General features: G+C 42.6%; 2 protein-coding genes across 3 annotated transcripts in view; both read right to left on the minus strand.

Annotated features, from left to right (window-relative positions):
- The window catches only part of ror1 (receptor tyrosine kinase-like orphan receptor 1), a 95,539-nt gene extending 89,377 nt beyond the window's left edge, over positions 1-6,162 (minus strand). For both annotated transcript variants that reach the window (XM_068320158.1, XM_068320157.1), the window contains exon 1: positions 5,973-6,162. In XM_068320158.1, the coding sequence (XP_068176259.1) occupies positions 5,973-6,078 (106 nt within the window). In that variant the 5' untranslated portion in view covers positions 6,079-6,162. The remainder of the gene's footprint in view (positions 1-5,972) is intronic.
- Positions 6,163-13,452: 7,290 nt separating this feature from the next.
- Positions 13,453-20,270, minus strand: pgm1 (phosphoglucomutase 1). Its single transcript, XM_068319135.1, has 11 exons — positions 19,909-20,270; positions 17,644-17,806; positions 17,339-17,482; positions 17,120-17,245; positions 16,779-16,969; positions 16,388-16,542; positions 16,151-16,266; positions 15,913-16,048; positions 15,422-15,605; positions 14,975-15,109; positions 13,453-14,126 (listed from the first exon to the last, which is right to left on the minus strand). The coding sequence occupies exons 1-11, from the start codon at positions 20,266-20,268 to the stop codon at positions 14,037-14,039; spliced, it is 1,800 nt and encodes a 599-aa protein (XP_068175236.1). The 5' UTR covers positions 20,269-20,270; the 3' UTR covers positions 13,453-14,036.
- Between the last annotated feature and the right edge of the window lie 2,338 nt (positions 20,271-22,608).

Here is a 22,608-nt window from a genome sequence, read left to right on the forward strand (position 1 = left end):
GGAGCCACAAAGATGTGATCAAGAGCGATATGGAGAGAACCCAACTTGGACGGAAAAAACAGGTTCTTCGCAATCATCGCACAACTAAAGTGGATGAAAACGAAAACGTATGAAGTGTTTGGGCCTTATCTGACAAGGCAGACGGTGCCTCTTCCGTCGAACCTTTATCGAATGTCTGCATGAGTCATTACGAGTGTGTAGCTAAAGAAAGAAGGAGCTGGTTTGCAGTCGCCCAGCTCTCACTTATTGTTGGGTAAACACACACCACGTAGCCAAGAGTACTATGTCAGTCGGGAAGGCAAGGAGGGCCAAGTGGAGGAGTCATTCAATGGGGGAAAAAAAACTTACGGAAAGAGAAGGACAGTGTGTGTGTATGTGTGTGTGTATGTGTGTGTGAGAAAGAGTAAAAAAAACAAAACAAAACAAGGAGAGAACGCCAGTATTCGTCTCCAGCAGTCAGATAAGAGCAGTGCCGAGAAGTTTTGATGTCAAGGCAGATGGAGGTGGGGGTTGACGGAGGGGTTGAAGACGAAATTAGCAAATTAGCATGATCTCCACACATCGAGCCAGGGGTAAAAGCTAGCTAGGGTCGGCAGCGAAACGTAATTTGATAAAACTGCATTGAAGAGCAGTCTAGGTGAAATGTGAAGCTCCCTATGCCAGCGCCGTTTCCTGCAGCCCCACGACGTCTAACCGTGCCAAGTCCGTATGGAAATCGATACACAAGTGTGTGTGTGTGTGTGTGTGTGTGTCTGTGTCTGATTCCATTCGACCCATTAAAGACTCACTTTGTCATCGGCGCACTCTCACACGTACAGCTTGACTTACAACTGCAGCAAAGGCCTCATTGTGTCGTGCGAATGAAGTACAGCAGAGAACTTTTTTTTTTATGTGGCAGGCATAATTTGTCTTCCAGACAGCAGTTGAAAGACATCAACACAACCTATTGAAAGGAAGGTACAGAAAGCCTTTCAATCTGTAGTCAGATATACAGAACGGGGTGAAAATAGATTTTTTTTTTTTTAAAGTTGTTGTTTTTTAATTATTGCATCTTATTTCCTCATTGAGTCCAATGTAGACTCAATTTGTCCTCATTGGAATCAATGAGGTTTCATTTCCACTGGAAAGATCAGGTTTTATTTCCAGTGGAAATAAAACCTGATCTTTTATTTCCGGAGGAAATAAATAAAACTATATTACACGCGCAGAACAAACGACCAACAGCTCAGAAACGATAGCTATACAGACATGATTCCCATCAGCCAAGTTGGAGGCAAAGGTTTTAAAAATTAGATGCAATGTGTTGAGCATGAAATACGAAATAATGAAAACTGTATGAAGACGGTGCGTGAGAGCTGTAAACTCTTTCAGCAATAATTTATCAAACATTTAGCCTTGGATTTAAATTAAACGCGCCCCTTGGAGGGGAGATCAAACCAAACCCATCCCACAGAGTCTGATTGGTAGAAATAATCTTCCAGAATTACACGAACGCAGGAAATGTACATACTTCTTTACATCCACCACGGCTTATGGATGACTTGGCAGGAGGACGTCTACAGGGAAGGAAAACCAACATCGGGCTCTCCTTCCAAAACTCCTATGTCAAGCGAGCACTGACAACATATTTTCAAGACATTCCAGGCCACAGTGAAATTGAAAACAACTGCACCATTTATTGGCACCGCACATCACAAGGGAGCATCAGCATCTTGTGAAATCTTTGGTAATCAATGAGGTAGTCTTGCTTCAAAAAAAACACGCAAAGAAAAGAGGGCGATGAGAAAATTCAGACGAAAAAAAAAAAAAATACATTGGATATCATAATATTTTTATCGTATAAAGCAACCCTTACTGGCTGCATATCAATTAAAGAATTAGCGAGGAATATTCTCCCAACAGTTTGGCCTTTGGCAACACTGAGCCTGAACACATGTGCTTAATAACGACTGGGAAGTCGGTAATTGCCAGTGCACAACGTGGTTTACACACCAATGTTTTAAATAAGTGACATAAAACAGAGTGGGAGTGTATGATTTATGGCTGTGTGTTGATTGAATTAATGTCCATGGTTTTTTCACACGCTCAAAATGGAGTCTAAGTGACTTGGAGGAGAAGAAAAAAAAAAAAAAAAGGGAGAAATTCAAAAATCAGCCTCCTTCATCCAAAAAAACACCATACATCTGTTTCGCACATACAGTTCCTGCCACATTCTTCAGTGTCTGCCAAAAGCTTTTAGGGATGCACACCACTTTATGCCTGAGTTAGTGTGGCATGCACTACGCATAGAGGGAGTTGACTTTTAAACAGCAAAGTCATTTATCTGGGAGAAATGTAGCACTCAAACCAGACAGAGCATAACATGACCCTCAGCATCTGGATAAAATATAAGCCGCGTACGGCAGAGTGTAAAAAAATAAAAAATAAGATAAAAAAGGAGAAATTAGAGAAATAGTGCAACGATTAAAACATCCAGTGGAATAAAACTCACAGGAAGGCGGTGGCGGATTTGCAAAGGCTTTTTTTTTACTATAAACTCTGACATTTCTTCGACATTGCTCCCTTGACAGGAGTTTGAGGAAATGCTAAAAAGGATATATAACAGTACAGATAGACATCTCAGTAGCGAGGGGAGCGAGACAAGCTCCTACACACTCAGCCTGCAGTACTGAGGAGATTTTCCAGGGGTGAAGTACCCTTAGTGTCAACAGTGTGTCCTGCTGAAAACTGCAGCGAGGCAGTTCCACCCAACATGATTTATAGCCTTCCTGAGTGTTATTAAAAGGCTAAATGCAACTCCAAACAGATTTCACATAGTGGCTGCCCTGCCGAGGACCTTTTATGTACAGATGTAAATGTCCCGTGTTCAAGAACATTTACAGAGTTTATATAGTCGGAAAACATTGTCGTCGATTTATTTTTATGAACATGGCTCAGGTTATTAGGAGTTAAAGTGCCAGGGGCAGAAAGAAGGAATGATAGATTTGGGTTTAAATGCATTTGGTTAAATTAGAACGTATAGCAGGTAATCCCATTGTTCGAAGCTTTTGGAAGAAATTACATTTCCGTGCTGCAAAAAACCTGGGTTTAATTTTAGGTTAATTGATTGAGAATAAACCCAATCGGCACAAATAGATTCCTGCTGGAGGTGGAGGTGGAGGTGGTGGGTTTAATTCAGCACCATGTGGAGCAATTATGCGAAAATGCATGGAAAAGACCTCTGGAGCTGAGCAGCTGTGATTCACAAGTGAAGCGATGTCTATAACAGGTCACCAATTAGTGGCCCGTGGGCCAAATCCAAACCGTGAGAGGCTTCTGCCCGGACCGCAAAAAAGAAGTTATATGGCTTCTGACTGTCGTCATCATAAGGAGTTTTAAATAGGCGTGAGACAACCGACTGAGGACAGCACCCTCACTCTAATGGGCCCCAGGCTGCAAATCTGCTAACGTGGGCTAAGAGAGAGGAGCTGATCGTGACCGCTAAGTTGTCTGAGATGAATATACAGAAGAGAATGCATTTATTCTTCATGCAGAAAGCTCCATGAGGCCATTGTGTTGAATTCACAGAGTCTGTTGTGGGATGAAGCATTAACCGCTACTACTATGAAGCCAGACGCGGATGGTTTACCCACAGAAGCCTGATGAAAAAACTTGAAAAACAAATGATCTCAAAGTCTATCTACATGCACAACTTCAAATCGCGTTCATTGTGCCATTCGTGGGCCGCTTTCGGAGCTGCTGTTTAGCCTTTTTAAGGTAAGTTGGACATTTTCAAAGTGGATTTCTAAAGACGTCTGAACACATTTTTCCAGCTATGAGACAAATTCAAGATGAGAGAAATGTTTCCCCCCACCCCCCAGGGTAAATTCTGATCAGAAAGTTCTGTGATCATTTTTGACAACTTCAGATTCGGAGAGGAGCTCCTTCTTCTTTCATTCAGAATCTTTTTCTGGTCAGAAAAGTCTCTGAATGCCACACAGGGGGCTAAACAGATGTATAGGTGGGCAGATACTGGATCTGTACAGATGGAACTTATTGATCCGCAACCTAATGTGGTATTAGGGGAACCTAGAAGGCTAATCCTGATGTTTCAGACAAGGTAAAGAGGTACGAAAAATATGCTCATAAACTCAGGTATTTGAGAACCACAGCAATAACCCACTGACCTCTGACCTCTCACGGGAAGTTTGCAGACTGACCAGAGTGTAAAGCTAAAGACAAGCAGCTGCGTCTAGCAGTTTCTTTCTCATCATTTTTGCACAATATAGCCACTTTGCATCCAAAAGATAGAGATCACAGGGCGCTGCTCACTTCTCTTCACGTGTGATTATATTTGAACCTTTATTATAGAAAAAGGAGAGCCCATTTAATAAAAAAATAATAATAAATAAACACAACAAAAAGTCCAGGTGAGTCAGTGGTGGTGGATAGGTCAAGTTTCTGGATGAATTGGTGCCATCTTTTCCATGACCGTTTAGGCCACAATGAAACCGCAAATTATTTGGATGAAAAGAGGAAGTATGAGAATGATCATACAGAGCAGCTGCAGATCATCTCAGATAGCGGTTGGAGCTTTTCTGGAGCTTTCACGAATGGGACGAAGGACAAAACCCGAGCAGTTTCGCTTCATCAATAACTTTCAGAGTAGATTTTCCCTTTAAAAACTAAAAAAGATTTGGTCATTTTCACTCGGACTGACGTAGCTGAGGAAAATCAGGGGCTTGGCTCCCCTCCACTCCCTATCCAATCACAAAACTCCACTGGAAAAAAAAAGTTACAGTTAACTCATCCATTTAAGTAATGGGGGATTAACATTCCTTCCTGCCACAGCGCAGGAAAAGTGACGCGTAAAGATAAAAAAGGTACACGGAGGATTGCTTTGGAGGGACAGCACACCTCCCTGTAAAACCACAGGAGGAGTATTTAAGGGAAGACAGAGATGAGTCACCCCCCCCCCCCCCAAAAAAAACCTTCCCTAGTATCATTCATCTCAGCACATATAGGAAGGGAGGACTGTTTAACACTTACTTCACACGCAGGACCCTAAAATCATCAAACGCGCCACTGCGCGCAATAAGCAATTCAGATTTCATCAAAACAGAATTAATTGCGCTTAAATTGCTTCACCAGAAAGCAAGTAGTGAATACAATGAACTGATCCTGTCTTCTTTAGAGGTGAATACCACACATGCTCAGTTGAAATATAGTTCCAAAAGTTGTCGAATGCGCAAAAACGCTTCACGACAGCGAACAGAAAATTGTTCAGTGATTTACTGACATGTCTGCTTTGGAAAAGGCAATAGAGATAAATTGCAGTATTGTTTCCTAGTGGCCACAATCTGGCTCCCCCCCCCCCAAAAAAAAACTGTCCCCTCATCGCGCTGCCTCTCACTCGTCATCAGTCATTTCTAATTGTTAACAGCTGTCAAGTCTTTAAATTGACTTTACCATCTCTGACCTAAATTACTGATGTGGTTGGGGGGGGGGGGGTACAATAGCCATCCAGTTGACTCGTTCAGAGCCACCCATTGTCTGCCCAATGGAGTTAAGTCTTTCCCGGTGCAGGGGGCTTCAAAATGACAATAGAAGGAAAATGTAAATTATCGATCATTTACATTTGGGGTGGGGGGGAACCGATGGTTATCAGCCCCACTTATGCAGATGGGGGGGGGGGATCAGTTAGTGGATTTGAGAGGCGAATTAAGTTAGGAAAGACACAATAAAACGCTCCTGAGCTGTGATAACCCAAGAACGCGCACTACGATGGATGGACACCAGAAGTCCGTGGAGTGCGAGATGAAGTCGTGGTCGAACCGACTCCTTCATTTGGACACATGCTGGAATTCCAACAAAGATTTTTTTTTTTTTTTTTGTTGGTCAAGGCTGACAGATAACATCATCCCTCAGGAAAAGATTACCGAGGGGGAAAAAGTAAAATACATGTATGATTTTTTTTTTAAAAAAAGACTCACCAGACGCGCTCAGGTCCAGAACACCGTGGAGGAGCAGGGCGATCCAGAGAGCGCAGGCTGGACATCTCCGGAGACGCTGACTCGCCGCTGCCCGACTTGGATACATTCCTCCGGCTCTGTGTTACACCTTCGCCCGCTTTTCACATCCACTACCACTCAGATTTTAATTGCGACCAACTCCAGAAATCGATGAAGCCGGGGGGGGGAGCGGGGGGTGGGGGGGGAGGAGAGAAACGCAGAACTTTGGATAACGGGTGCGTTCCCTCTTCTCGTTCAAAACGCACCCAAAAAAAAAAAAAAAAGAAAAGAAAAACTTCTCCTGGTAAAAGCGTCTGGAAGAAAGTTGTCTCCGCTTCTCCTGGCTTGTGTGTCTTCCCTCCTCGCTGGAGACCAACTCTCTTCACCCTCACCGCCTCTCTTTCCCAAACTGAGCGCAATCCTTCCTACAAACTTCAGAGAGATCTGCGCCCACAGGAGCCACATGGCTCCGATTAGCCGCGCATCGCCACCCTGTGTTCACGACGGGAACTAGAGACTAGAGCCGCAGACGGATTTCAAGTGGAGAGACGTTATTATCCCAATTGAGCGTGTTCCTTTTGGGACGTAGAACCCCCCCCCCCCAGAAATGGTGCACGCAGTCTCAAGAATAACGCAATTCCATCTGCGTCTGCTCCATTTGCTCGAGGACACAATAGAAATCCCCAGAACAGCGCATAAACGTGCGTTATGATGATAATAATTGCTTAAACTATTATAATAAATAATAAACTCCAAAACGCCTTCTTCTTCTTCTTTTTTTTTTTTCAAAATAAAAGTCCACTTTGGAATGCGCAACAGTGCACAGACACTATTTACGACTGAAGGGACGACGAATTCCGAGGGTGACCGAACATTTTAGGGAAATTGCATGAGTACATTCATTCTGAACGAGCACTGCAAATAATAATAATAATAATAATAATTTATTTTATTATTATTATTATTATTATTATTATTATTATTATTATTATTATTATTATTATTATAGCAGTTGGAGTTTTAAAACAAGATTTCTGAAATACAGAACCCCCCCCCCCCCCCATACAACATTAGTTACAACCCAAAAACGTCATTAAGTAACCCACAGAAAGCTCCTCAGTCCCCCTCAGGCTGAGCTGCACTAACAGCCACTTTGTCCGGCCTGTCTCAGGTAAACATGATTTACAAGGTCCAGTTTTACAAGGAGGAAAATATTCCCTCCTGAAAAAAAGAAGGGGGGGGGGGAGCTCCCTTAAGTCCACCGGGAATGGTTTGAGGGAGTGTGAATAGTGAATTCAGTCTGGTCTGGATCCATCGTTACGCGGACCGGGGGTTACATTTACAGGTGAATGAAATTATTTTGTGTGTAAAGAAGAAAGAAGACTGAAAAACTTTTGTGTGTGTGTGTGTGTGTGTGTGTGTGTGTGTGTGTGTGTGTGTGTGTGTGTGTGTGTGTGTGTGTGTGTGTGTGTGTTGTGAACAATCACACCTGCACACGTGTTACCACAGCTCCACACACACTCTGCATGCGCGCACTTTTACGCAATTATTAATACCAGAGCCACGCAGCATTATTAACCCAGCTCACCTTTTTTTTTGTTTCCCTCCACAACTCCACACCTTGTTTCATTTTGTTCTCCTCCCCTATGGATTCTGACACATACTTTGTCTCTGCATGTGTGTGTGTCTGCACACGCAGAGAAACTTTGAAAGAATAATGTTGGCATTTTGAGGGCAGGAAGAGAATGGTTGCAATTTAGCATCTCCGGTTCTCCCACATTGTGACCTAACCCTGCTCATTAGAGGGAAATATCATCCTCTCTGAAATATGTTTTGGTTTAACTGTTACTGACGACCAGAATAGTATGTAATAATAACATTTTAGGCTGGATTGGTTTCGATTGCAGAGGTGAGGTCAAGTGTTCAGGTTTCGGCTGTGACATTCATGCACTCTTGCAGGGCCTGAGTGTCCCTGATGCGGTCCACAGCTGCATCCTTAGCAACATCCAAGCATCCTGTGGATCACTAGATAAGACAAGGGTGTGTCTGAGTCTTAGATTTGCCAAGTTAAGGTCGGTAGACTGCTGTGTAATTTCCAGAACCCCTGCATGACTGTATACTGTATGTCAACACATCCCTGCAACTCCACCAACATTTTAGTGTTCTACGTATATTAAGAATACAGTTATTATGAGGGTTGAGGGATGCAGAGCAGCAGGTTGTTACGGCTGCCAGAGCTCTGATCAAAACCAGCGCTGCAGTCATTTCAAGCTGCTCGACATGTAAATAGAGACTGGAGTTCATTTGGTAATGATGATGGAGCGTTCAGTCTCACATAAATAATTTAGGTGCAATTTCTTTCAAGCCGGAGGTGTGATTTCTTTCATTTTTATCATCACAGCTTATCGTTTTCGGGGAAGCCGTGCACACGTGCAACTTCAAGGACTCTTTTTATTTAAAAAACGGTCTGAATACGTATTTCTGGTGAGCAGAAGAGGAAAAAAAAAAAAGCCTGTAGGAAAAGTGTGTGAGATTGTATGTGCAGACATGTGCAGGACTTCCCATAACATTTCAATCAACACAACAAAGGCCTTTTATGCTCCGGTGGTGTCGCACAGAGAGCGGATTCAAACCAAATAACTCCTAATGAACGTCAAATCAAATGAAATTGGGCATGACTGATTACAGTTTAAAGAAACGTGTGAGGTGATGCACATCACATGTCAGCTGTGTTTCTTACTGTTTAAGCAGCCAAATCAATTGAACCTAAACTGTATGTAGGTGGGTTTTTTTATCTTAATAAGAAGTGGAGGGGTTTCTGGTGTGGGGGGGGGAGACCTCTCCACCGGGCACATCAAGTCCTGAGATTACTTTTGACACTGGCCTTTTTTTTTTTTCTCCTTGACGTCAATCAATTTCATTTTGCCTAAAGTAGGATATGATTATTAAAATTGCAACCATGCACGGTGAGAGTCATCTAACTTTCATGCTGAGGTGGATTAGGGTTGTGAAGGTCCCTTTGAAGACCTGATCCCTGAGGCTTTTTTCCAGCGGCCACGGCGCGCAGACAGGGAGGCCCTTTGTGGAAGACCTGGCAACCGCGTCTGAGTCAATAAACGAGAACGAAACGAACCAGGGCGATGACGGCCTTTCAGGAGTATCCGTCATATCTTCTCAGTGTTCTTTTATGTTCTTTCAAAAAAACCTTTCTATTGTCTTCACACCTTCAGGTGACTAATAAATGTTGCTTCATTCTGATTTTCCTCACATTCATCTTTAAAAAAATAAAATAAATCACCATAAATGGTGAATACATACCGACGCTGAGGCTGTGATCCATTCTCCTGTTCCTCTCCTTAAAGCCAGCATGTGAAGTTTGAGGCAGCAGATTAAAATCTGCTTGTGGCCAAATGCATGAAACACACAATGCATCACTCTTCACCTGATTGTTCACAATATTTTTTTTTGTCTTTTGTTTTGTTTTTAATGCAGAACATGTGAAACAGAGTCGAGGAACACAGCCAGAACACAACTACAGCCTCAATATATAGATCTTCTTCTCATCACGGTTCCCTGGGAAAGGCTTAAATATTTTCCCAGTCTAACCAGGAACACCTTCCCGTTTACAGTTTGGTATTTCTCTTCTTCTTCTTTTTTTTAGAGCTAGACAAATGAAAGGATGAGAGGATAGAGAGCTGCCTGTTAACTTGACAAATCCAGCCTCTGGGTTCAACTGTTCCAGGTTCCAGTTCATATCATCCTGATGCTGAAAGGTTTTCATGACCCTATACACATCATTTAGTTCACTTTGGATCCCAACGTAGAAAAATGGAAAGTGTTGATCGAGTGATGATAACTCGTGAAACCTCTTCTCATATGAACGCTAAGATGTTTTTGTCCATAATTTCAGAACCTCGTACCTCCTGCTAACTCTTGACTGGTTGAAATCACCCATTTTTTGTGAAGGAAGTTTGGAATACGCATGTGTAACATCTAAAATTGGGCAAATTGTGAATCTGAAATGAGTGCAGGTATGATCCAGAAACCAGGAATAGACATCTGGAAGGAGATACAGAAAAAAAACCCACAGCAATGAGCCAAAGTCAGGCCTTATTTTCCAAGGACATCATTTCATCTAGAGTGGACACGAGGTGTTTATCGTCTGAGCTTCCCTGCATGCTTTGAGGCAAGATAAAGATGTGTCTGAGTGCCTGTTGTTGGGAATTTTTAAAAAAAAAATTCAATACACCAAAAGTTTGGTCGGGAGGCGTCTGCGTTGTTTCAAGATTTCCTGCATGACTGTATGCTGTATGTCAACACATCTTTTGCCACCATCATTTAAGTGTTTGAGGTATTTAAGAATATGGTGATTATGAGGGTTGAGGGATGCAAAGCAGCAGGTTGTGACGGCTGCCAGAGTTCTGATCAAAACCAGAGCTGCGGTCATTTCGAGCAAAAAATTGCCTGTACATGATAAATGTATGTAGAGGCAAGTGAGCCTGGGCAGCATTCACACACCCCTCTGCAGAAAATCATACAAGAAATGGGCTGTTTATCAGGACGATGGAAGCGTTCACAAAGATTAGATTGCGTGTGAGGCTTTTATTTAAAGATATAAAATGGCATTTCCAAACATTATCTTTTAATTGGTTTATTTTCATCTTATTTGAATTGATTTATGTGTATATTTATGTTTATTCATGTAAATATGTGCATGTTTGTGTTTTAGAATTTAAACGATTGCTTTAATGTCATTGCTTTGTTAAGAACGTTGGGTTTTTCAGATGTGAAGACGGGACTTCCGGCAAAGATTCATTCATAATAAGGATTTTTCAGTTACTATCAGGTAAAAGATACGGCATGGTTTCTTGTCTTGCTGGGGAAAAAAAAACAGTGTAAGCATTTCTTCAGCTTTGGATCCAGTCCAGAAAACTTTGCAGGAGTTCCAGATACATCCTTGCTGCCTGTAACAAAAGGGCCTCGGCTTTATGTTGCAGCACCAGCATTTTGAAGCATAAGTCATACCCCAGACAAACTTGACAGAATAAGTGCTTTTATGAAACAGGTTTGTTTTTTTTCCTGCCTCAGCTGGGATCTATTGAAGGCTGGATGCATGAGGACAAACACGTTTAGTGTCAATTGTTCATTTACAGCAGACATAATGTGTTCATTATGGCACAAGAGTTGCTGCAACACTAGAATCAATGTGGTGTTAAGCGTTGCCTTGATCGCACGTGGCTGGGAAGTGTTGCAGGGATACATGTGGTGTTCAGGTCAAATCTCCAGAGACCAGAAGCACCAGTCAACAGATTTGAGGATGCAACTCGTGAAAAGCCTTGCTCCGTGTGGTCTGCAGTGTTTTTAATGTGGAGGAAAGTGTTATTTCTTTATTTTTATTGCGGGTCAAACCTGGCCCGCTCAGCATCTTCATGGTCCAACTGCTGCAAGGCCACACTAACAGTGTGAAGCAAGTGATTTTCATACATTTGGTTGGTCCCATGTAAAGAAAACCATTTAATATGCTCACTTAATCCTGAATGAAAGCAGGATTAATGTGAAAATCAAACGTTTAATATCCAAACTCAGATGTACTGTAGGCAGAGCTCCTTTTAGCACCAAACATTAACGCATGGCCATCATAACATTCTGGAAGGCGATGCTATACGTCTCTTGAATTTTCATTGGCAGCGTTATTTAAAAAAACAACTGTAAAAAGACTTTAATTTGAGTTCTTGAGTAATTACATTGAATGGGAATTGAGATATTAGTTTTGGAAGAAACGGGCCTGAAAGAAAATTAGTAGTCACGTAGAAGCCAAACTTCTCCTAATGTTAATACACTTATCACTTAACGCAGGAAAAGAAGAGACCAGAGAGAACCAGAAGGGCCAGAGGAGCTAAACCCCGACCACGCAGAGCGGCTGAAGCTTCCATCCTCACTTGAGGACTTTGAGAATGAGGTCTTTGTCCGCTCCGCTGCCCTCCTCTCGCAGGAGAACGGCGAACAGGCCGTTCTTAAGAACACGAGGCTCCGTGCCAGCTCAAGGAGAAAGCCATTTCGACATCTAATAGCGGCAAACCGGGGCCAACTTAATGTAAGACTTATTGTGATTACCTGATGTAATGACAGCCAGTCCAAATACAAGCCTGCAAGCCATTACCAGCCACGCAAGAGGAACACATTATGTATTGCGCTATGTCAGCTTGACAGGGTCTGAACAATGCAGCAGGCAAAAAAAAAAAAAAGTTTCCACCAGGTTATTGTGACTCCTGAGGGGAAGGAGAGGAACTGTTTAAATGCCACAGGCGGTAGCTATGCAGGCTGGCAGCGGGCCTTAAAAGCCCTCTAACCCAACGTGAATGTAAACACAGGTCAGCCATTGGAAGCATTTATTATTTCTAATAGCTGACAATGACATTTGAAGGTTGTCGCAGGGATTGTGGAAGTCAAATTTAGGGCTGCAAAAGAAGAAATTGTCACAAATGGTTTTGCTCATCCATTAATTTTCTCATCTGAGGATGTTGCTTAAAGCTTTGAGGAATTTTGAAGTTTTTTGTTGTTTTTTTTACCCCAAAATCTAAAATGACACACAGATGACTCCATTATAAATAAGTATTAGCAGCCACAAGCTGCAGGAAAAGGTGAAATAGCAGTGAGTTTGTCATGCATCAAACTTTTAACATATCTGGGAGAAAATACAACTTGAATGGTCAATTAGTTCCAGCTCAGGAACTTTTACAATTTACCGTGTGTGTGGTGTGTGTGTGTGTGTGTTTTCTTTTTGTTGTGCGGGGGTCGAGGTGATTGCGCCGCTCAGCATGAATAACACCCACACACATGACAGAAATTGGCGGAAAATGTGCCATTTGTGATTGAAGCCAATTTCTTGTGCACCTGATTTTCCACCTTCGCTCCCATTACCTAAATTGCAGCCAATTTAACATCCAGATATGGCATCTGTGCATGGAAATGTTTGACACCAGTCCAACACCTGTGGAGTTTCAAATCCTGTTTCAAAGCTGTTTGGAGCATCATTTATCCATAAAGATTCTAAAAAAAAAAAAAAAAAAAAGGAACCTGTTGGAGCCATCGTGTGTTCGATCTAACCCGTGGGATCCCTGGACCTCCTGAGATTTTAGAAGTCTGATCATTAATCAGGATTACAGCCTCGATCTGATTACACAAGACTTGTGAGGAAGATGATTTATTGACCTCAGGAACATCCGTGGAAAGGCGTTCCTAAAACCCCTTAATTCTCTCGGAGACTCTTCCTAGGATTTGCTGCACCGGCGGCAGGATGTGGATCTTTGAAATTATGTACAATAATTTCTCTCATCAATACCATCCATCAAGCTTTTGTTCCAGTTTCATGAGTAATTGTGTACCCATGATGGATATCTGGATGTGCAGGGAAAGTTTTTTTTTTGTAGAACAAGGAATTATAAAAGACAGACACACAATGTGACTTTTGTAAAATTCTTTTATTACTGGTGGATATGTTAGTTTGTCAAAGCTCTAGCTGTGGTTTATGGGTCAGATGGAGAGGCTAGAAGTGGAAAGCACCAGGACAAAGAGGGAAATGTGGTGAGGTGAGGTCGCCCTAAAATAGCTGATCTATGGTCAGTTTGGCAGTTTGTTTCATTAGTCAGATGGCCCCATGAACAGATCTGGACAATAATACAGTTTAAAATGTTGTTCAGTACACTTTTTCATCTTTAAATTTCTGTAACCTAACCTCTAACATTTGTCACACTTATGACAAACATACAGGTTTCTAATACCATTTTGACCAATTTGTGTTAAGGTGTAGTGAAGTCTTCTTCTCTGATTGGTTGCTTGAAGTGGAAGGACACGGAGAAATGTCTTCAGAGACACCGACAGCAGAAGGTAACTTCAAGTTAAAGGTAAGAGATTCTCGTGTTTCATTCAGCTCTGTTTCTAGGAGGGTCAGGAACTGAAGCCAAGACAGCGTTCGAGGGTGGCTTCACCTCCCCGGGAGAGAGCGGAGGTATCCTGTTGCCGGGGGGAGTGTGTGCGAAAGAGGGATCATGTGATCACAGTGGGTCCGGTGCGTCCGGTCCTCTCCTGGAGCTGCGAGACCTTCAAGGCGATGTCAACCAGGGGGGCCAGCATCACCTGCAAGGAGACAGAAAGAAGACACAACTGACTTTGTGGGAATAATAATAAAGAGTCAAACTAAGCCTTTAAGAATGCTCTGAATAAAGAAGTTCTATGAACAGAACAGAAACTTTCTGGGTTCACAACTTCTGTTGACAGAAGTGTCAAACGTTTGCGACTCGTTTATCCATCAGAATGGACTTTAAACTCCAGTTAGCACTCTTAGCATGTAAATCAAACCTAGTTGGACTGAGCCAACTGGACCGTTAACCTGCTGGCCGTTAATCTTGCGAGTTAAAATTCTGAAGCAATATGATTCTGCTTATCAGCTCGTTCAGAGCGCGTCAGAGCTGAAGGAAAATAAAAAGGGCTGGAGCGGGACTTGTATTCGCTGCTGCTTTTGTCTTGTCTCACTTTCTTGTTCTACATCACCTCCTGTCTACACCAGTCAAAAACGACTTTATGAAGTGTCTAGTTGGAGCTCACACTTTATTTTTCCCTGGTGCCGTGTTTCCCTCCCCTTCACACTGGCTCCAATAAGCTGCCATAACTCAGGACCTTTGCCGAGCATCTCAATCATCTTTCATGCTGAAAAACAGGCTCTGGAACTGATTTTTTGGAGGGATCCACTTGATTCAAACTGGCCGTTTCACAGGTTACAAATCACTCCGGTCAGCCTGGACAGCTCTGACCGCTGTATCCAAGGTGGGATGACAAATTTATGAATACCCGCACCCTTTCTTTTCCTTCACTTGGAATCTTCACAGACATAAATACTCAAAAGCCAAGAAAGTCCAGTGGAATTCATTGACTAGTCTTCCGCTCAATGAATCTCACTAGCTGGAATCACTGTATGCTGTCGTGACCTGGGGGTCCTGGTAAATCTTCTGGGGGTCCTTCTCATAGCTGTCTATGTAGAGCCTGATGGTTGCCCCCGCACTGCCTGTACCACTGAGACGGAAGATAATCCTGGACCCATCAGAGAAGATGATTCGGAGTCCCTGACGGAAAGAGAGGACAGGATTATGATGCATGATAAAGTACAACCACATGAATATCTGTAAACGTAAAAAAGTCTGCTGCACAATAACACTGTTGCAGGCTGGGGGTGTTTCTTTGGTCCTAATCTCTTCTCTATGATTTCATTAACTTTTCTTTCAATTTTTAATTTAGTTGATATAACAATATGTAGAGTTGGACATAAATTCAAAAGATTGCTATTTGGGTAAAAATCATGAAAAAAATATTTTGCAAGGACCAGATTTAAAATAAGTAACATAAAACATAACTTCTTTCTCGAATCGCAGACTCACCTGGTTTTTTGACACACTTCCATCCACAGGGTCTGTGTAGGCAAAGTTGTCAGCAACCGCCACCTCATAAGTCTTATCACCCGACGAGAACTTCTTTCCAATGAAGGATGGGTCAAACATGGCTGTCTCGAGATCTTTGATCATCTTGTTGGCTGCGTCTGAGTCGACCTCCTCATAGTCGTACCTGAGGGAGACGTTGGACTTGGTTGACGTAAAATCATAGTTTAGTGTCTAAATGGCATTTGACTATTGGTAAACTGATCTGGTCACAAAAAGTGATATGTAAAAGACTTAAAACTGTTGCATGTACTGGTTTCCTCCAGAATTGATTTGCTACAGTTCTTGTATTCACCACTAGATGGCGCCAAATTACCAAATCAAGCACTAAGCATCTCTGAATCGTTCCATTGTTCCACTGGTACCTTAAAATTCACCTCTTTGTGGATTCAAACTAACATTACATTATCCGTTCTACATGGATCATTCCTGACCTGGTGAAGAAGTTCCTGCCAAATTTCTGCCAGTGATCCTTCAGGATCTCTTCCACACTCTGTTTCCTGGCGGCTAAGATCGATAACCACGAAAGTACCGCCCACAAGCCGTCCTTCTCACGGATGTGATCCGAGCCTGGCGGGTTACAGGAGTGATTAAAGAGGGGATTGGGCAAATAAGCAGCGCTGTTCATTCAGCCGTGCTTTGGCATTGGTCAATATGATGACATCCCCTCACCTGTACCGAAGCTCTCTTCTCCACACAGTGAAAGTTTTCCAGCATCCATCAGATTTCCAAAGAACTTCCAGCCAGTCGGAGTCTCATACAGCTGCATCTGCAGAGCTTTCGCCACACTGGAACAAAATGACACACAAGTAGTCCACATAAGAAACCCATCTGTAACTGATAGAAGTTGGTTTCTATCTCAATCTATCCTAGAAAGAAAATGTAGTAGCTGGGATGTGAATTTTTTACTTGTCCAGGGCTCCACTGGTGGGCATGCTACGGGCCAGGCCTTTGACTCCAGTCTTCTTGAAGTAAGGGATGCTGGTAATGTTGGCAGCAATGACAGCCACAGAATCTGAGGGGTTCACGAAAAAGCCGTGCTTACCCAGCACCATGTTACGATCCTGGAGACAGGAAGAAGAGCCAACAAGGGTTAACCTCTATTTGGTGACTGATTTCAATGCATTTTAATAAATACCTGCATTTTTAGACCAAACACAACCGTATTTATTCAATTCACTAAATATAAGGTGACTACATAGATTTAAAATCCAGTCCAAGAACAAATCTGATCGCAATTCTCCATAATTCTCCAGATCAAACGGATGGTCATCTATCCAGAAAAATAACCCAAACTTACACCATCACCATCAAAGGCGGCTCCGAAGTCATATTCTCCCCCTTTCATGGTGTTGACCAGGTCAGCAGCATAGGTCAAGTTGGGGTCAGGGTGGTGGCCCCCAAAATCCTCCTGGGGAATGCAGTTGACTGCAGAGTTGGCAGGAGAACCCAACTCTTCGCAGACTATTTTCTTCACATAAGGGCCGACCACTAGAGGGAGACACAAGAGCATTGAGGGTGTGGATATGTCATGAAAAACTCTTCACTAAAATACACCCAGTTTCTATTAAATTTGACATCCTTGACTACCTTTTTCTTGCCTGTCACGTAAACCTTATGTTGCGTGAAGCTGTTTCCTACCTCCATGCATGGCATCCAAGCGGACGTCAATGCGATTGGCTCCGGAAAGAAGATCCTTCAGCGCTGCAAAGTCAAAGATGCCCCTTAGCATCTCTGCGTAGGCGTCCACAGAGTCCACAATCTCCACTGAGAGAAAAAGTATGGGAAACAGCACAATAAAGACACGAGGAGATGTCACCATTCACTAACTACATTAAGTCCTCATTCCAGCCACGATACCTGTAAACGGCTTGAAAGTGTCCACCTCAAAGGTCTGCTTGCCAATTTTGGACAGATCTACATTCAGCTCTGGACAGATAAGATATTCCTGCAGGCTTTTACTGATCTCAAATATTTTGTTTGTGAGTCCCTCTGGAGCCGGCCCTGGGATAAAAGACGACGGTTTGAACACAGTGTTTTTGACTTCATGCATATTTTTCTCTCTTCACTCAGTCAGTGTAACATAGTAGGAATAAGTTCCTGGAGTCTATTGGATCATGTGACAACTGGAGCTTCCTGTACCGCACAATGAATCCTGCACTCACCTCCACTGGAGATGTTGTACTTAATGCCAAAGTCTCCATTAGGACCTCCGGGGTTGTGGCTGGCAGTGAGGATAATGCCACCCACCGCCTTTGTCTTACGGATCACACAGGAGACCGCCGGGGTGGACATAATGCCATTCTGACCAATCACCAGGTGGCCAATCTACAGGAGAGAACATGATCACAGCGATAATGCTGGTCACGAACGCTGGTCAGAGGAAGTAAACTGATGGGGACAAAATTTAAAGAGTTACTGCGTTCCATTAAGGTTCTACATCAGTGGTTCCTTACCTGGGTTCAATCGAACCTTCAGAGGTTTGGTGAGTCGGTCTCAGGGGTTCGGCAGGGACGGAGGTCAAGACAAAACACTCGACACGATGTGTCGGGTGTTTTGCCGAACATACACGAATCACTGTGTACGTTTGACACATCGTGTCAATTGGTGATGACACGCCCCCTTAGCCATCATTGGCTGCAGGTGATTACGCTACATCGATTAGCCTACCTGTGCTACATGGGATTTTGCGCACTCAGTAGTCGATTTATGCCTGTCATGATGGTACGTCATCTGATTGCTTTCTTAATATTTTAATTCATAGTAACTATGTTGAGCAAAAAAAGAAAGTTGACGGACACGTGAATTTACGTGTACTGTATAACGGAATGTGATGGGAGTCAGCGTTCTGCATGATTTACAATGTCAAGTTGAGCAACTCTAGTCTCGCACTGGCAAAAATAAAGGAACACTTCCTTAAGCTGAATGGAAAACAAAAGAAACAGACTTTGCTGTGAAAATGACATAGAATAACACTTGCCATGGTGAAGCCACGCATATCTGATCTGGTCTCTCAATAACAACAGCAGATTTGCAGGTACAGTAGGTCATTTGATGTGAGTTCATGCACTGTCTTGGTTTTGTTCTTTGAAAAAGGTGACATTAATGCACAATTCATTAAATACACCAGTAAAACATATACTTATGTCTTTTTTTTTTTTTTTTTTACAAAAGAAGGGTTCGGTGAGTGAGCATATGAAACCGGCAGGGTTCGGTACCTCCAACAAGGTTAAAAACCACTGTTCAACTTATTCTTTCATCACAGATCCGTTCTCTTGTCAAACTTTCTTGATTTGTATTTGTCTTTATCCTTCATGATTGGGTGTGGCTTGACATTGATGTTACAGGATCCTAAACACATGTATCACTAGTACTTCTGTTGCAGGACACTTTGGCATCACAGTGCGAGCTTTTACGGATATAATGACACAATCTAAGGTTTCAACAAGTCAAAATCAAGTTTCAAGATGCCACTGCTTCCTGTTCCTGATCTGTCTGTGCTTTTCTAAAGCATGCAACTAAATAACTATTTGTGCAAGGGGAAAAAAAAACAGAAGAGTAGAAATGTCAAGAAGGGTTGCACAATAATTAAAACACAATACCTGTGTGTCCTAGATGCATACTTCTGTAAATGTGCCACCACTTCAAAACTCAGTCAAGGATATCCCATTCAAATACGCGATTGTTTGCTTCGTGCAAACACATGAACAAACGTGTTGTGTTCTCTGCTGATGTTAGGAAACGGCAGTTTCTCCACTGCTTCGTTTCCTAACATCAGCCACACACAAAACTTCTTTATGTAATCACTGCAACAGACGCTGCATTTACCAGAAGCTGCTCAGCTACAGGAGAGGCAGCAAACAGGACAACCTTCTGCAGCTGGGATGTTCAAATTCTAACAAAAACATGCATATTTTACTCTCGATCTTGCGGTTCCCATATATGCTGATGACATACGGACGTGACTGGGTGCACGTTCCCTGTCCACCCCCCCACCCCACCCCCTCAGAGGCATCCCACCACGACTCGTTACGAAACAGCACAGCATTCAGCTGTACGACGTCATTTTTTAAATTGTTCCACGACTACGTCACAACCTAAACACCTCAAGGTAACTATAAGCTAATTACAGTGACGTATAATTAGACCCTTATTTACACGGATTCTATTTCTATCACCCTTATCGCCAGTGTTATGAATATAAGTCTCTAGTTTATCACTATTTTTAAAAAAATCTCTCTTTAAAATAACATTGTGTACAATTGTTATGAATATAAAGTGATAAAACTTTCCGGCTGTCTTGATGTTATTTTTTGCTAGCTGTCATGCTAGCTAACAAGGACACTTAAAGTTGACGTTCTCGTTAGCTTCTTAAGCTAGCTCACATTAACCACAGAGAACAAGGGGGGAGTCGAGCTTCTTCTACTGACCCCGTTTGCAGCCGCGATCTGGACGATCAACCGAATCGCGTCCTTCATGAAGAACCTCCCATCTCCCCCCACCACCAGACACGCAGCCTGGCGCTCGGGGGGTTCGATGACGGAGATAATGCTCTGGATGAAGTTTTCAGCATAGTGTTGGTTCTGCTGGAAGACCGTCACCCGCTTCCTCAGGCCGCTCGTCCCCGGCTTCTGGTCCGTGTACGGCTTGGTCTTCACTGTCGTGATCTGCACCATGTCTGACACCGAGTGGGCACCTGTTGTCCTCCCGTGTGATCCGCAGTGAGGTCCGCTGAGGCGACTGCGGCGACCGAGCAGCCTCACGTAGACGCCGGCCAACTCCCCCCTCATGGACACGCCCACTCGGTTTAAAGGGCAAGCGGGGGACGCGCGCGTGGCCTCCCGTCTAGCCGGAAGTAGGGAGGAGTTTAAAAGGATGTGAAGAGACGCATAATTCTAATCACTGGAAATCAATACATATCATATCTTCAAAAAAGTTTTAAAAATTGCAATAGTTTTGCATGATTTGATCTTGTGTGTAAGCAAAATTATTTTTTTGTCTCTTTTAATAAGTCATTAATTTTTTTTGTACATCCTTTTTATTAGTCATAAAACAATAACAAGGCAAAAAAAAAATCAACAACACATAACAAAATACATTCGGCAAAGATTTTCAAATATTCAAACATATACGTATAAAGATATTCATGGCTACTTGTACTTGTCCACAGAGGGGAATAATCTGCTTAAATAAAATGAGATAAAATACCTAACCAGTGACCAATGGGGATCAATTGTAGGCTGACTCATGCTAATAATATAAAATGTGTAATTACTGGAGCCCATCGAGCATGGAGCACATTGTATTTAACATGTTAATAAGTCATTTAATTAAACATGATCAGCTTCATTTTTTAAGATGGTGAAAAAGGAGTATGAAACCCTCAGAAACTGGTGTCACATTGACGTTGATGACAGCAGTAATCATCCTCCTGATGGACCTCCATCACCTTTCAGGTGCCGTCATCGTCCACTTCAGTTTGAGCTGCAGAGTTGCTCCCTGATCTGTGGAGGACGTCCTGCTGTCTCGACGGATCACCCCATCAACCCTATAGGTTTCAATGGAGTTTAGACCAGGGATCATCACTATCCAGTCCAGAACTATGATGTAAGGGGGCGCACACACACAATCCAGGTGATGGTATCCCATCAGCTCAGTGTACAGTATACTGTAGTTGATAATGGTCTCTTCTGCTGCAGGACTTATTTCTCAGGTACTGCAGGATGAAATGTTTGATCCCGACCCGGAGTTGGTTCACCACATCACTGGTGGTCTGTTTTTGTTCTTCTGGCTAGTAAATGCATGATTGTTGAATGGTGAGTATTCACTCACCTGGTGGATTGCTCCACCTCCAGCATGCCAATGGAATGATCCAGGTCATGTTGCCCCGACTGTGGAGTTCTGACAGATGGAATTTTCTCTCTAGTCAACATTTTTTAAAAGGAGTGGTTATTTGGAATTACTGTATATGGATGTAGTCATTTTAGGTGTCTCTCAAAATTTTTGCTTTTGACCCCCTGATGAATTGGTGATTTGTCCAAAGTATGCATCACACATCTCACCCAGTGACAGCTGGGATAGGTTCCAGACCCCTACCACCGTGTAAAAAATGAAAAAGGTGGGTGATTCTTAAAGTGATGATCTTAGAATGGAATATTCAACTCTAGTTTTGAGTGACTTTATCCACCTTGTTTGAGTGTCCATGCTTGAGGCATTAATGCATTTAAAATCTCCTCTATGTCACAGTGTAATACAAACATTTCTGCAGATTTCCAGTCAAAACTGTTATTTCTGAGTGAGTCTCAGGTATGCAGTGGGGTCAACGACTGAAAGTTTGTTGTTCAAAGTGTTACTCAAATTAGAAAATCTGTCTGGATGATGAGCAAATCAAAATAATTCAGTATATCAGCATTACAATTCAAGTATAATTAAACAATCCTACTCAGGATTATATTGAAATTCAATTATAAATAGGCTATTTGAGCAAAAGGATGGGATTTTTTTTTAAGGTTACATTTTGCAAAATAGGACACTTCAGGTCGCTGCTGTTTGCCTGTTGCACTGCTGTTTGCTCAGTGTCTTGTACATAGAAAGAGAAGAGTAAGCTTCCTCCCAGTTATATCAATATGAAGCACAAGTTAAAGCTAAAACTTATCATTTGTTTGCTTTTCTTAATTACCCATGTCATTGCACAATTATTTAAACTTTTTACATTTTGAGTCATGTGGTAAAAATCACTCCAGATTGCACGGCACAAAAAATAGTTCTTTTGACAGACACTCAGATTGGCCCACAAACCCTGAATGGGACCTGGCTCCCCTGTGGAAGTTACTGTGTTGAGAAAGGAACAGACAGCGGCTCAGGACATTAAATACCACACACACGTCATGTGACATTTAGTTTGCTGCCTCTACTGTTTCATCAGTAAAAGTCAAAGGGCAAATAATGGCCTGAGAGATATAAATAGGAGGTCAAGGCGGTTCTCCACTGGAAAGGCCAAGGGCAAATAAAGTTTAGCATGGAGAGCAATGCAAAGGAAGGCATGCGATCGCTGACCGACCCCCCACAGTAACACACTGCATTCAAAATGTAAAAAGTAGGAAGCAGCTTGACACGGATTGTAAGTGCAA

The sequence above is a fragment of the Antennarius striatus genome, chromosome 7 (genome assembly GCF_040054535.1).
Source record: "Antennarius striatus isolate MH-2024 chromosome 7, ASM4005453v1, whole genome shotgun sequence".
NCBI lineage: Eukaryota > Metazoa > Chordata > Actinopteri > Lophiiformes > Antennariidae > Antennarius > Antennarius striatus.

Bases quoted from the DNA above. Each gene is read 5' to 3' on its own strand.
- pgm1 (XM_068319135.1), bottom strand. From the start codon at position 20,268: ATGAGGGGGGAGTTGGCCGGCGTCTACGTGAGGCTGCTCGGTCGCCGC. The intron at 17,246-17,338 runs GTATCGTGGCTG...TTTTTCTCTCAG, and splicing joins CACTTTCAAGCCGTTTACAG to TGGAGATTGTGGACTCTGTG. The intron at 16,049-16,150 runs GTGAGGGGATGT...GTAACCCGCCAG, and splicing joins AGAAGAGAGCTTCGGTACAG to GCTCGGATCACATCCGTGAG.